The sequence below is a fragment of the Rhea americana genome, unplaced genomic scaffold (genome assembly GCF_003343005.1).
Source record: "Rhea americana isolate MKP2758 unplaced genomic scaffold, rheAme1 scaffold_101, whole genome shotgun sequence".
NCBI lineage: Eukaryota > Metazoa > Chordata > Aves > Rheiformes > Rheidae > Rhea > Rhea americana.
Genome location: NW_028185051.1, coordinates 948989 through 962176, shown reverse-complemented (window position 1 = coordinate 962176; position 13188 = coordinate 948989). Strand labels below are relative to the sequence as shown.

The 13188-nt window shown below is 35.4% G+C and overlaps 1 protein-coding gene across 1 annotated transcript; it reads right to left on the bottom strand.

Annotated features, from left to right (window-relative positions):
• Nucleotides 1–5327: 5327 nt before the first annotated feature.
• Nucleotides 5328–11152, bottom strand: RIPPLY3 (ripply transcriptional repressor 3). Its single transcript, XM_085304477.1, has 4 exons — nt 11020–11152; nt 9860–9929; nt 6893–6960; nt 5328–5643 (listed from the first exon to the last, which is right to left on the bottom strand). The coding sequence occupies exons 1-4, from the start codon at nt 11127–11129 to the stop codon at nt 5493–5495; spliced, it is 399 nt and encodes a 132-aa protein (XP_085160603.1). The 5' UTR covers nt 11130–11152; the 3' UTR covers nt 5328–5492.
• Between the last annotated feature and the right edge of the window lie 2036 nt (nt 11153–13188).

Sequence of the window (13188 nt, the reverse complement as noted above, 5' to 3'; positions counted from 1 at the left end):
ATTTTTATGCAGTTTTTATTGTAGTGGACATTGGGATTTTACACATCCTGCCATAAAGAAACTTCAATTTGTAAGAGAAGTTCCCCCCAAAATGGTAGTAGAATGAATATGTCAACATGTCTTTAAAAAAAAACCAAAGGTGCACTGTTTCAAATGAAAAGGTTGTATGCCACTGAAAGTAACAGGGCAGCAGTTCCCAAATTTGACTGTGTAGTGATGATAGAGATCAAGTCTCTGTCCTTTTCGTCTTAGCTGTAAACAGTGATACAGATAGTGTGTTTGTGATGTTGAAGTTGAGTTGATGTATGGAGTTGAATTGAGAAAAAGAAACTCTGGGAGTAGAAAGTCATTCAAATAATTAAAAATAGAAGCTCTTTTGGTTTTTGGTCTTTTGTGGCATTGCACAGTATTGAATGCCATGAGCTTGGAGGCTTCAAGGCAAGTGCATAGTATGTGTATATGAAGTAACAGAAGAGCAAGATTCTCTTGTGTCCAGCTAGTTTCATTTTTATTGTACATATTTCGTTAAGGTAGGTGTTTGGCCACTGTCATTGAGATAACAGGAACCTATAGCAGAAGAGATAAATGATCTGTTTTGAAGTTCAAAGATATAGAGCATATGGAGTAAAATATGCAAGCAAGTTTGCAAAAACTAGCACAATTTTTTATTTGTTTGTGTTTACCATTCCTACAGATAGGATGACTGGCACAGGAAAAAGGAAAGAAAAAGAAACATGGAATCTGAAATTTTATTTCAGTGGTAGATGCCAGAAGTGATATCCTTGCAGAAAACTGCACCATGTGAAGAAACATGTTCTGACAGTAGTAAAATGGAGTAGTCCTCCTCCTTGTAGGTAAACTTTCGTTGTTACAGGCAGGCCACCCCTTAATTGCAGCACACCTAAAACCTTCTAACATATACAGACCATCTTAAAACTACTTTGAGTGTCGCAGGGAATTCTGTTAATTTGACGATTGTTAACCGTTGTTTTTGATGTGGGAAGGGGAGAATTTTCTAAAAAGTGAGTAACAACAAATTGTATTACTCTAGACTTTGAAAAAATTGATGTTATCAATAGCTACAATCAAAGACACTATCATACAAATCAGAAAGATCTAATATTGTATGTTTATCCTGTTCCTGCAGGTTTTGTTTCTGTAAGGTTAGAAATTTGCCTGAATCAAGAAGTCTGATACTGCTCACAACATGTGTGCCTGAAACTTTTTTGAGAGTAGGAGAAGGAAGGAAAATAAATGTATTCATTCTATAGTGTACATCTCTTCCTGATGGTATGCTTGTTGATTTTGAGTCCTTTATGCTAGTTGGTCAACATTAGAAATGCTGTTCTGCCCCAAAGGATAAATAAAGGATATACAGGGAAAGACAGAGGTGATAAAGTAATACTCATAAGGTTTTTTTAGTTCTTTTGAGCAGGCTTTAAGATGCTCTGAATTAAATTAGACAAAGTTAGGCCTAAAAGAAGGGAAAAAGAATGGAGAGAAGTGATCATAGCTGTACAAACAGTGAATTTTCCATCTCTGACAAAACTTAACTATGAGGTCAGAGTTAATTGTACAGTAATCTTAATAGTGTTTGAGTCTTCTTCCCATTTCCCCTGTTCCCCTACATGACCAAAGAGGATAGCAAATCAACATGTCTTGGACATGTTCATTTGCTGTGTCTGTTGTAATTCAGTATTGCAAGTGTGATTAGAAACTATGAGAAAATCTCTGGCCTGATACAGTATTTCTCTAATATTTAATTCACATTCATGCTGAGGCTTTCACCTACAGGTACAATATTAAAGTTCAGGCTCAATATTAAAGTTATTTTAAGAAAGATTTTTTGAATACTTGGTTTCTTTACAAGGCAATTGCTACAAACTTCCATTTCATTTGTGGGTATAGGTGATAAAGTATTTCTGGCTTATAATCAGAATAGTTAATGCATGATTTTTGTGTGATCTTTGGTTGCATGAGGTACCTTTTCTATTGGCACTTAGTCTGGATATTTAAAATGCTTAATGAAAAGTCCTGCTTGCTTGACAGTATACTGTCATTGAGATAACAGAAACCTATAGCAGAAGAGAGAAATGATCTGTTTTGAAGTTCAAAGATATAAAGCTTTTGGTTAGCTCTGGAACAACTGAGATTAATGGGGCTTTTTAGTCTCTCTTTGTTCATGAATTGAGCTGCATTATGAGGAGGAGATTTTGGAAACATTTAGTCTTGTTCTGCCAGTGTCTTTAAAGAAAGATTGCCAAAGTAAATTTGGGTGRTATGCTGTGCAATATATACAATCAACTTAAATTTCATCCTGTTGCTAAAAGAAGCTGCTAGATTCAGTGATCCAATTTGGAAATCACGGTTATATGGAGTGTAATTTACCTCATAAATGAATTTGATGGATTTTGTCTCTGGAGCTCATAAAATGCTGTTGTGAAGGCTGCTTTTTTTTTTAGCTGTGGCAGTTTAATTCTTTGTTCTCTGACATGTTATTCTCTCAATATAAATATAGCTAAGGAAAAAAATTCCAATGTTAACTATTTTTCAAATTTTTCAAATTAGTGGATACTGTTTAGAAAGGACACTTAACAAAATCTTGCAGGAGGTATGCTTCTGTTTGATATATTTATCCTTTAAGAGCTTGTCATTGCAACAGAGCTTGGAAGTAGAATTCAAGACTATTTTATGAACACACTTTAACAGGAATAAATACAGTAGAAGCATAAACACTATTGACATTTTGTAGTTACCTCTCCAGCATTCTGCCAGTRCCAGTGGAACATTAACTTGTCTTTCAGTGTCATAATTTTAGATGAAATAGAAATAGAAATGGTAAGGTACCATTTGCTGGAAACATTACAGTGGCTGAACAGTAACGGAAGTTCTGTGGAACAGAGATCCTGAACTAACATTTAATTTAATCTAATCTTGTCTTTGAAGTAGTAAGGTCATGATAAACTCATTAAGCAGAGGTATTATGTTTTCTTTTTCCTGCAAGTGATGGATGATTCTAAGGTTACTCACGACTTCCCAAGGTCAAACCACAGATAAAATAACAAACCGGAACTGAAAACTGAAAGTTAACTGCAGTTAAATAACAGAGAAGCTATAATTAGTTTACTTGTAGCTGCCTTCTTAATTAATGAACTAGTAAGGGGTCATAATGCAAATTTTATTTAGGTGTGCTTATTTGCACGTGATCATTTCTAGTCATCCAAAGTAATGGGAAATAGTCCCATTTTTTGATACTGATCCCTCCAGCTCAGAAGAATTTTTCTACAGGATGAACATAGCGTACTGCTGGGCTTCAGCAGGGCAGGTGGAGAAGCTATACAGGAGAGAGTAACAGAGAGCAGAATCTTGAAAGGGCAGGATCAGCAAGGAGGAACCTGCAGACTGTTTCTGTTATTTAGTGATTCCTTAAATGGTGGTGTCCTCTATGTGAAGCAAATGGCTTGAGTCTGACAAGTTTGCTCAGGAGCACCATACTGCGTGGATATTGTTAAATAACTGCCAAGTTACAGAGCCATTTTCACAGGAGGAGACCTTCTTCTGTGTTCCCTCCAGACGTCCCTCCAGATTCCAGTAAACTTCAGTAGGGTCCTGAGCAATTCACCAATAATCGGATAGTAGTTTCTGTCACGTCCCAGGGAAAAATCACATAACAGGTGCACAACGAGATGTCCTAAAAGGTGGTAAGAAGCCCTACTAGCGCTTCTTTCAAGGAAGAAGCTGAGCCTTAATGTACAATAATTTGACCGTTGGATGAAATATGTTGTTATTAGTGACCTGTTAAGTGATCTGGAATGCTACAGATAGAGTGTGTGCGTGTGTGTGTATAAAGATGTCTAGTGAGAGAAGGGAGGGACCTGTTGTATGTCTGCATGTTAGTTCCCTGTATTGGGAAAGGAAGAGGAGTAGATGATGAATGACTGAAATAAGAAACAGCAGAATTTTGATGTGTCACATCAGGGCCTACAGATTCAACTAATTCTTTTAATTCCATATGTTATAGGATGTTGTCTCATTGTGTAAATTTAATTACCAGATCAATTTTTGAGTTTGTAAATGGAGTTTCAAAAAAATCCTCCATTCTAATATGTTGGCTCATTTGAAATCCTGATTTGCGAGATTTATAATTTAGAACACTATCACTTTSTCTAACTGCATTGTACTAAGAGGAGGATCTGACACACACATTAAGTGGCTCTTACAACTGTCTCACATTATCTACACTACTAAAATTTGTGCAGAGCATGTCAAGAATCTTGGATTCTGCCTTTGCCTTGTCTCCAGAGAAAGTATGTCAGTTTTGGTTAGAAATAAGATAGTTGAAGCATAATATTTCTGAAACAGTGTAGCCAAAAAAACTAATCCTTGAGCTAATTTAAAAATGCTGGCATAGCAACACAAATCTTGGCAAACTCTCTGAACATACACAATTTATGCAAACAGAAGTTTACTTTAAGCAGAACAGATTTTACCAATTCTCTGAATGAAATAAATTACACTGAAAAAAGCAGGGTTTCGCTAGTTGACCATGTTGGAATGTAATATGTGTGTCTGAACTGTATGTAACAGTGAAGTTGCTTACGCAAATTAACAACTTAAGTCACCCAGAACATCAAGTGAACATTTAAGAAAGAATTTCAAGGTGGTAAGATACATATCCAAACAATACCTGCAGTTATACTGAAATCATAGATTCAAACACACTAAATGTGTAGAAATAAGATTTGAATACTGTGGTTAGGACAAAAACAAAAGTAGAATTTAGTGCATGTTTTAGTGTGTCATTAAATCATAGTTTTTAATCAACATTTACATTTTTTCTGACTGAGAAAAAGGAATTTTTCTGATTAGAGGAGGAAATCTGGTAATAATGGAGTGACAGGACCCCAGATAATATCACAAGACATTCAGAACTTGTCTTGACATGGGTTTATACTGGAATTTTTTGAAATGGACTTGGTTAATTTGGCATATAGCTTTCATAGGAGAATACGTGTGCCCCATAGAGCTAATAAGCAATAGGCTTTCATTTTAAATCATTCTTTAAATTTTAGAAATTTAATGTTTCAAAACCTCCAGGTTATTCTGAGGTTGTACGTTATAGCATGTATGTGTACATAATCAGTCATAATTATTTTCATTTTAACAGGACTGCCATGTAAAAGAATAGTCATTAAATACAGTGCTCTTAATGTTCTTAATCCAAGTGTCACTTAAACCAACTCAATTTAAAATAGTATAATCTTTTGTTAAGGTTTAGAGTTTAAAAGTTTCTCAAAAAGGCAAAAGGATTTCCTCCTTTTTTCCAGTTACATTGACTCATTCTTCTTGGCAAGACAGTTATAAACAGATTTCATACGCACTTTGATGTGTTTCTTCATTCAGTTAGATATTTGTGTGTGTTACAATTCCTTTTTTTTGTCTCTTGCTCTTTTTTTTTGTACATGTACTTTTCCAAGGCTGACTGCTGTTTGTTATTCGGCTGAACTGTTCTCCTCTTCATCCTCCTCGGAGTCGATGGTGTCATTGTAGAAGTGAATTGTAGCCTGCACTGGAAAACTAGCCAGAACCTTCTCTCCAATGTTGCTAAGAAACTCTGAGGATTTGGACCGGGGCAAATAAAGTCTAATAAGAAAACATGTTTTAAAAGAAAAAGTAAAGTTATATGAATCTTTTACAACCAACCTAGCTTGAGTATTATAATCTATTTTCTCCTTTCTTTGTAGAGAAAAAATCCTGGGGTTCCTTGATGCTGTCTTTTACACTAAAATTTGCTAACTAAAAGGTACTGTTGATTTTCTGTTACCTCAGTTGCTCAGTATCACAAACTGGATTTATCTAAGGTTCCTCCATGATAATATGTTGCCGGGGCAGTGACGTGTGGTTGAATTTTTTTTTTATTATTATTATTTTTAGCACCGGGCAGAATGCAGGTGTCCGTTCCAATTGTGYGAAGCTTAAGAAACGTCCTATAATTCTGGAAGCCCTACTGATGCTGAACTGAGACTGTGGCGGGTAGCCCATTACATGGAGGTTGATACTGGTTATTTTTGTGCCTCCAAGGGGAGGAGGAGGTGTACACYGAGAGTGGCTTATTTCAAAATTTGTATTGTTTTGCGCTGCAATTTTAAACCTACTGTCTCAATTTACATTTCAGCTTTTCACCTGTTTTCCCACTAAAGCAAAACTTGGGAGGTCATGCTATTTGTATATCTATATATGTGTTCTTGTGTGCATATGTCTTGCTCTTGTTTCCACCTTGGCTGGTCTTCAGGTAAATTTGACAGGAGGACAAAGGTCATGCAAAGTTTAAACTTCTACAACTTATGAAAAAGCAGATGCTTGTAAAGAGGAGGGATATTCCATTAGTTTTCCTCCTCAGATAGAAAGTCTACATCATGAAGCCCTAAAGAATTCAACTGGGAGTGAAAATTCCTATAAATTCCCCAACTATAGAAAAAGTTTAACTAGAGCTCATCTTTATTCAAGAGCATATTTAAGCAACCTCAAGGCACAGATCTGTAGCAAGTCATGTTCTACCTGTAGTTACTGATGTTAATTATTTGGGTATTGTAGGCTTGGTATCATATTAATAAATATAAGTATAAATTTAAACAGGCAGGATAAATCTGAGGTTTTTTTAAGATTACTTTTTCATRTGTTCAGTATTAGCATATTGCTTCAGCTTCTGTTTAGCTTAGGCATTCTTCTTTATGAAAGGATAAAAATCTATGGMGATAGTAGTAGCTGAAAAGTGGGTAGCTGAAAAGACATGCTTCAGAGATGAACTTTTATATTTTTCCATAGAAGGAATATGACTTTTGGGGAAAAGTTTCACTTTTCCACATTTCTCAAATGATAAGATTTAGCTCACCTCACTGGATGTTGAAAACCCAGGGCTCCTTTTGGTCTAAAATTTCGTAGTTGACCATCCTGTTCTGACTGCAAAGAGACATATTTATTATTTAAAATAGGATATAAATGAAGATTTCACTATTTTCCTGTACAGATAAATGTAAAATTCTGTAGTAGTGTTGCTTTGTTTGATGTGCTGCACACCAAATCAAGAGACAGCTGTCTCTTCTGATATTTCTATCCAATAYTTTAGAACAAGATTTCTTTTTCCCTGTTTTTATAARCTTGACTTTACATAAAATAGGGAGTTTTAATTTTGCTGTACTAAAATTTTTGCTGAACAAAATTTAGAAACTATCCACTCTCTTACAAACAAAGATGACTTTTGCCACTGTCAGAGCAATTCATTTAGGCTGAAGGCTGTTCACAGTSCTTTTTTCCTGCAGAAGCAGGCTTCAGCATGGATCTTCTGGTGGGCAACAAAAAGCTCTTTGGCTGCAGATTGAGCAAGAGGTCTTAAAGAATCAYCTATCTTTTATGTTGTCCTTTTTCTCCCATACCTACATGTTTGTCTTTCAGCCAAAATGTTGTGTTTTCAAACTGTTTTTTTTCTTTTAAATCAAGAGACTCATTTACTTCGTTTCCACAGTGCCTAGCAAAATGGACTCATCATCTTACAGAACATTGTAGATGTGATTATAGACATGTATGTTAAATAATAAACACTGTATGTTATTTTCCTCCTTTCATATTTGCAATAAAATTAAAATAGTGTTTATTTTATTGGTCTATGTTTTTTATGATTTTCCCTTTGGGATACATAATAATTTTTGTAAAATGATATGAAATAATTAAATACATATTATACATGTATGCCATATAGCGTACAATTTTCAGATGACAATACAGCATTTCTGAAGAAATTCTGATAAATCTAAATAATTGCAAATCTGATTCAGTTGTTTATGTGTGGCAGAAAATGTTCAGGGTGAATCTGAATTCTACTGAATTCTACTGGTAATAACAACTTCAATATACATTATTTTTCAYGGCTTTTTTCTTCTGGTATAAATAATGGCACATTTGCAAGTAGGAAAAACTTTTTTAATGAGCAGTATATCATTAGGTAACTGTATTAGAACACATTTTGGGGAATAGAGGTTAAATTGCTTAAATTTGTTATCAGTGCTTTTGGTTTTTAGTGCTTTTTTCTGCATCTTCCATGGTAGATTTTTATATGCAGATTATTGAACTTTAATTACACAAATAGAGAATATTTTCTTCTCTGTTTGCTTCACTTTCTAGTGCTTAGAATGTCTACTGATCTTCAAAACATTAGCATTTGCACACATATCTTGCAGAAAATAAAAGTATGTGACATGCAACTAGCAAAAACATCGTGCCCACCCCATCTTTGAAGCCCCTTGCCTGGAAAACTTCAGTAGCTCTGCTGAAGAAGATGCCTCTTGCCTTCTGCAGCTGTGATATGTTGCTAGGCATTAACAAGTGTCTTTTCCCACTTACGCACTACACAAAGTATCCAAGCATCTTTCCTCAAATGTTACGCCCCTGTTAAAAAGGGCAAGACAGCTGTTYCCCTCCTTTAACCCTCATTAGGTCCCAAGCCACAGAGATATCTAGAAGGCTGCAGGGGTGTAGATGGCCGTAAAACATGGATGAGAAGGGTCTGGGAAGCTTCRGGCAGGAAGAAAAAATGTTAAAATTGAAATCAGCTTTTTCATATATACTTAGTTTGAAACAATGCTAGGCTGTTAGTATGAAAGTGAGAAACTTCATACATGGTTTTTTTTTCCCACGCAAATGGGCAGAAACCCAAGAGTGAATTAAAACTTYTGAGCTGCTTAAATCAAGTTTTCTACAAAAATGCAATTTCAGCATAAAATCACAACTTCCTGATTTCAGAAACCTTATTTCATTGAAATTGTAACTGTAGGCATAAAATTTTTCCGTGTGACTGAGACTATCCTTAGCYAGTTTACAGGTCTCTGACAAGCTCAGACAGTACCAGGAGGGAAGTTCTTCCACAAGCTTTTCCCAGGTTGCTGGCCAGAAGTGCARCACTCCTACCGATCTGTATAGCCCAGCTGTACACTTCCATTTTCAGGAGGTAACAAGCACAAGATAAAAGGTGTTGCATACATTAGAATATAGCAGAAATTCAAGTCTTTACGGACTTGTACTAAGGAGAGCTGTTTTAGCCTGCTGAACCTTTGGTTAAAAAAATGGAAGACATAACTGGATCTGATGCTGCAAAAACTTAGGCAGATGCTCTAAACTGAGCATGTGACTAGTACTGTTTAAATACATTTTTTTAAGTTTGAAAGGTTGGGACCAAAGTTGAATGTGCTGAAATCTCCTTATTTTTTTTCTTTTGAGCCTCACAAACATTCCTACCTAAGTAAAACATAATCTCTGGGCCTTTCAAATGCCCTTTTCAGAAATACCATTTTTATATTGATTTTTCTGTTGATTTCATAGCTCTTTTACCTTTTGCAATATTCCTTCCAAAATCAATCAATACAATTGTAATAAAAAGGAATGTTTTTTTAAATTCCATCTTGAAATAATTTTCACTCAAAATCTCCTCCCACAATACAGAGTATCACAGATGAACCAGGCCTGAAAATTTCAAACTGTGGATGTTCTTACTATTTTTGTGAAAAAGCAAATAAAAACATGTTAAAATGACGGTATACTGGACAGTTGACTTAGCAGTGTTTCCTGCAGTTCTTTAACAATTGATAATCTATATCTGATTCTATATCTGATACAAAATTAGAGGCACTCTTTTAAACTTTATAATGTGTAGAACAAAATGTAATTTGAAACATTTTTAACACCAAAGAAATACTTCAAAGAACAAACGAACAGAAAATAAAAGCAATCCTCACTTCCTCTGTTCAAATAGTTAGAATTTCTGTACCTGTTTTCTATCAAGATTATTTTATCCAGAAATTATTCTCACCGTTCTTTGATTCCCTGTCATTTCATCAGCTCTTGCTGTGAGTATCCAGGGCCTCCACAAAGYAGGGCTGCTGAAAGATTAAGATAGAATAACACTCCCATAGTTAAATCTCTGCAGTAATTTCCATACAGTGTACTTCCTTTCGTTAGATACTTTTGAAAGAATGTGATTTTTTTCTCTTCAACATATTTTGATTTGGTAAATCYGATTTCTATGGCAAAATTATTCTATCCTGTGTTTAGACAAAGTAGACAATCACTTACACGTTTTTCGTTATGGTAATGTTTCTCTTTAGGATTTCCCAATCCAGGGGACTGTAACTGCAGGTGATTAATTAATATTGAAATATTTTTTACTTATACAGCACTGCTAAAAATAAAAAATAATCTTCCCTGTCTGACAATATTTCTAATTGGAGGAGATTACAAATGGTCACTGTGCAGCTGGTTATTTACTGATCAAGCAACTCCAGCGTTAGACTAACATAGGTAATCTGACCTAATCAGTTTTAGAGAGCATATATAGTGGTGGATGCTGCATCTGCCTTTTGTTAAGACAATTTCAGAGGGGAGGTCACAATTGTACTTGCCATTTTTAATAGTAGTTTTCTTCTCTGCTGCTGGGTAAAAGATCCATACAATAGGGGAAGCAGAATAATGCTTTGCAATGGACRAAGTAAAGTATTTCTTTTTAAAAATGTTACTGCAATCTTACTTGTAACTGGAGCTGAATGTAAATTAAGTGCTAAAATGTTTGACTGAAAAGGATAAAATATTGGCAAAATAAAATATCATTTCAAAGTGAAATGTTTTTAGAAATGTATTTTGCCTTTTTTAAGTAGAAATTTGGTTTTTATTATCTATTCAGTGTCAAAATCATTACATTCAAAGTGTACTTAAAGCCTGAGCTTCTTCATAGTCTTTTGAGGGACTATCTGCTTACTGCACAAACTGATTGATTGCTCATGTTGATTCAACAGGCAGTATTATTATTTTAAAAGGGATGTCTAAAACTGATGTCTATTGATAGATACATTCTCTCTCTTTGGACTGGAGCCCTGTTTTTAAGGGAGTCCTGTTGTTTCCAGTTTGTAGTATTTCTGCTGGAGTTTTCAAAGGATGGCTGGTGATAAAAAGCTCTCTCCCTGCAATCTGTCTTACCTCTGTAGCTGCTCTCTTGCATGGAGCGAATGCAGCTGGGTGTCTCTGGAGCAATGACAGATGTTGTCCGCTGTAGCCTGGAGCAAGGAATCTGCAGCTGCACTCTCCATAGTATTTGATGGTCTAAAGTGTGCTGTTGGGTGGCGGGCTGGGTGCTTGCCCTGGCCTTTCAGCTCCTCCTTTATCTCAGCTCCCGAAGAATACTTACCTAAAACAAACAAGGCCTCAGGTGAAAAAAGGGAAGGGTCTTTAAYGAGTTTTCCTTTGACTCCTCCAAGTATTTCAAAGATAGGGTTGGGTTCCCACGTGGTCAGGCTGTCCTGGGGAGAGTAATTCTAGAGAAACAGAAGCTTTTTGTTAAGTTTCCTTAGCAAATCACATTGAAAACAACCCATGTCTTTTATCTTTCTGTTGCTGCTTTACAAAATCTCCATTTGTTCCATATGAAATATATGATGTAAATACTGGTTTTGTGCTTTGTGTGTYTTTGGAAAACCTTCAGCATCCTATCTGATCATTGAAAAGGAAAGAATATGATTCTGAACATAAATCCTAAAAAAGCTTACTGGAGACTCACAGACTCAAATTTTAAATGTAAAATAAAAAATTGAAATTACAAAAGTCTCTTCTATTTTCTGGCTTTTAAAAAGATACAAAATTCAATGAAAATAAGAGATGTAAAGAAAGACTCTGTAACTTCCTCAGGGCTACAGAATTGTTCCTTTAATTTGATTCCTAGTTGATGGATGAGGAAGAAAACTCATACCAAGGAAGATTACTTTATCTAGCAAAGCATGATGGCTATGAATGCCACTGCTTTGAGAAATCTTTTATTTCAYGGTATGTAATACATGTTTTAAGCCTACAAAGACTAAATAGAAACAGACTTTTCTTCCAGGCTTTCTTCCTACTTCTTCCATTCTTCCATCATTACTTATGGCCTATTACATTGTACAAGAGCAATTTATTATCTGGTTGGTGACATTATCTGATTTTCATTGTTGTGGTTCATTGCTATGGTTCACTTGTTTCCCTTATTTCTTAATCACTACAGAGATGTGTGAGCTTTATAAGAACTTAATGTTGAATTCTTTTCCCACTGATGTTGTTTACTCATTRACATCAAAGGGAACAGACTGAGCTCCCAGATATAATTGGTTTGCCCTGAGAACTTTTTTTTTCTCAGAGAAAGAAAAATAATTCTATTTACTGAACCTAGAATGACCATTGATTATTTGGTATGAATTATGTCTTTTCTAGCTGACTGAGCAGAAAAAAAACATCCAAACAGGCAGTTTGAGAAGATACTAAGATAGTGAAGACTCTGTGGGAACCACGTTCCTTCTCTGTAAGCTTTTGTRGCACTTTTAAAAGTTACAATAGAGCAAGGGGTATCACATATCCAGTTAGCAAGAAGTTGCTGGACTCACAGATAACGACTACTGGATATATTTTTCCCTAAAAGTACATCTTTGAGAAGTGAAGTTACTAAAACTGGAAAAGAACTTCTATGTTGAAAGACATAYAGCTTTTCACCTATGTGGTTTTTTTGTGCCTTCTACTGATTTTGCTTAAAATTAAATGTCTTTCTTCCAACTGCTGGGGAGGAGTTTAGCTAAGATTTGAAAATCAAACTGATTTTCTTACATTGATGCAAGTTGTACAGTTGAGATCTGTAGCAACTGGGGCAAGGTTAGCCTGCACATCTCTAACAGTATCTTCCTGATACTGACAGAGGGAGCTGGGCTATCAACACAGGGCCAAAGTAGCTCAGCTGGGAGAGTGTTAGACTGAAGATCTAAAGATCTTAGACTGAAGATCTAAAGGTCCCTGGTTCAAGCCTGGGCTTCAGCAAGGGTTGTCCTTATTGCTGCAACCCTGTCTAACATGCTCTAGGTGACCCTGCTTGAGCAGAGGGGTTGGACTAGATGATCTCCAGAGGTCCCTTCCAGCCTTACCAATTCTACAATGATTCTATGAATTCGTTAATAAAGACAAAATGCTAGTCATTCAAAACCAAACACTTTACTCTAGCTTAGTTGTGTTATCTACCTAGCACTCGTAAGACTCTCGTAAGACTACTAAAAATCATAGCATTGCATAAGTTCTCATGTTTTTGAAATAATTTTTAGTAAAATATTATAGAAGATTTGTTGAGGTCCAACTTCT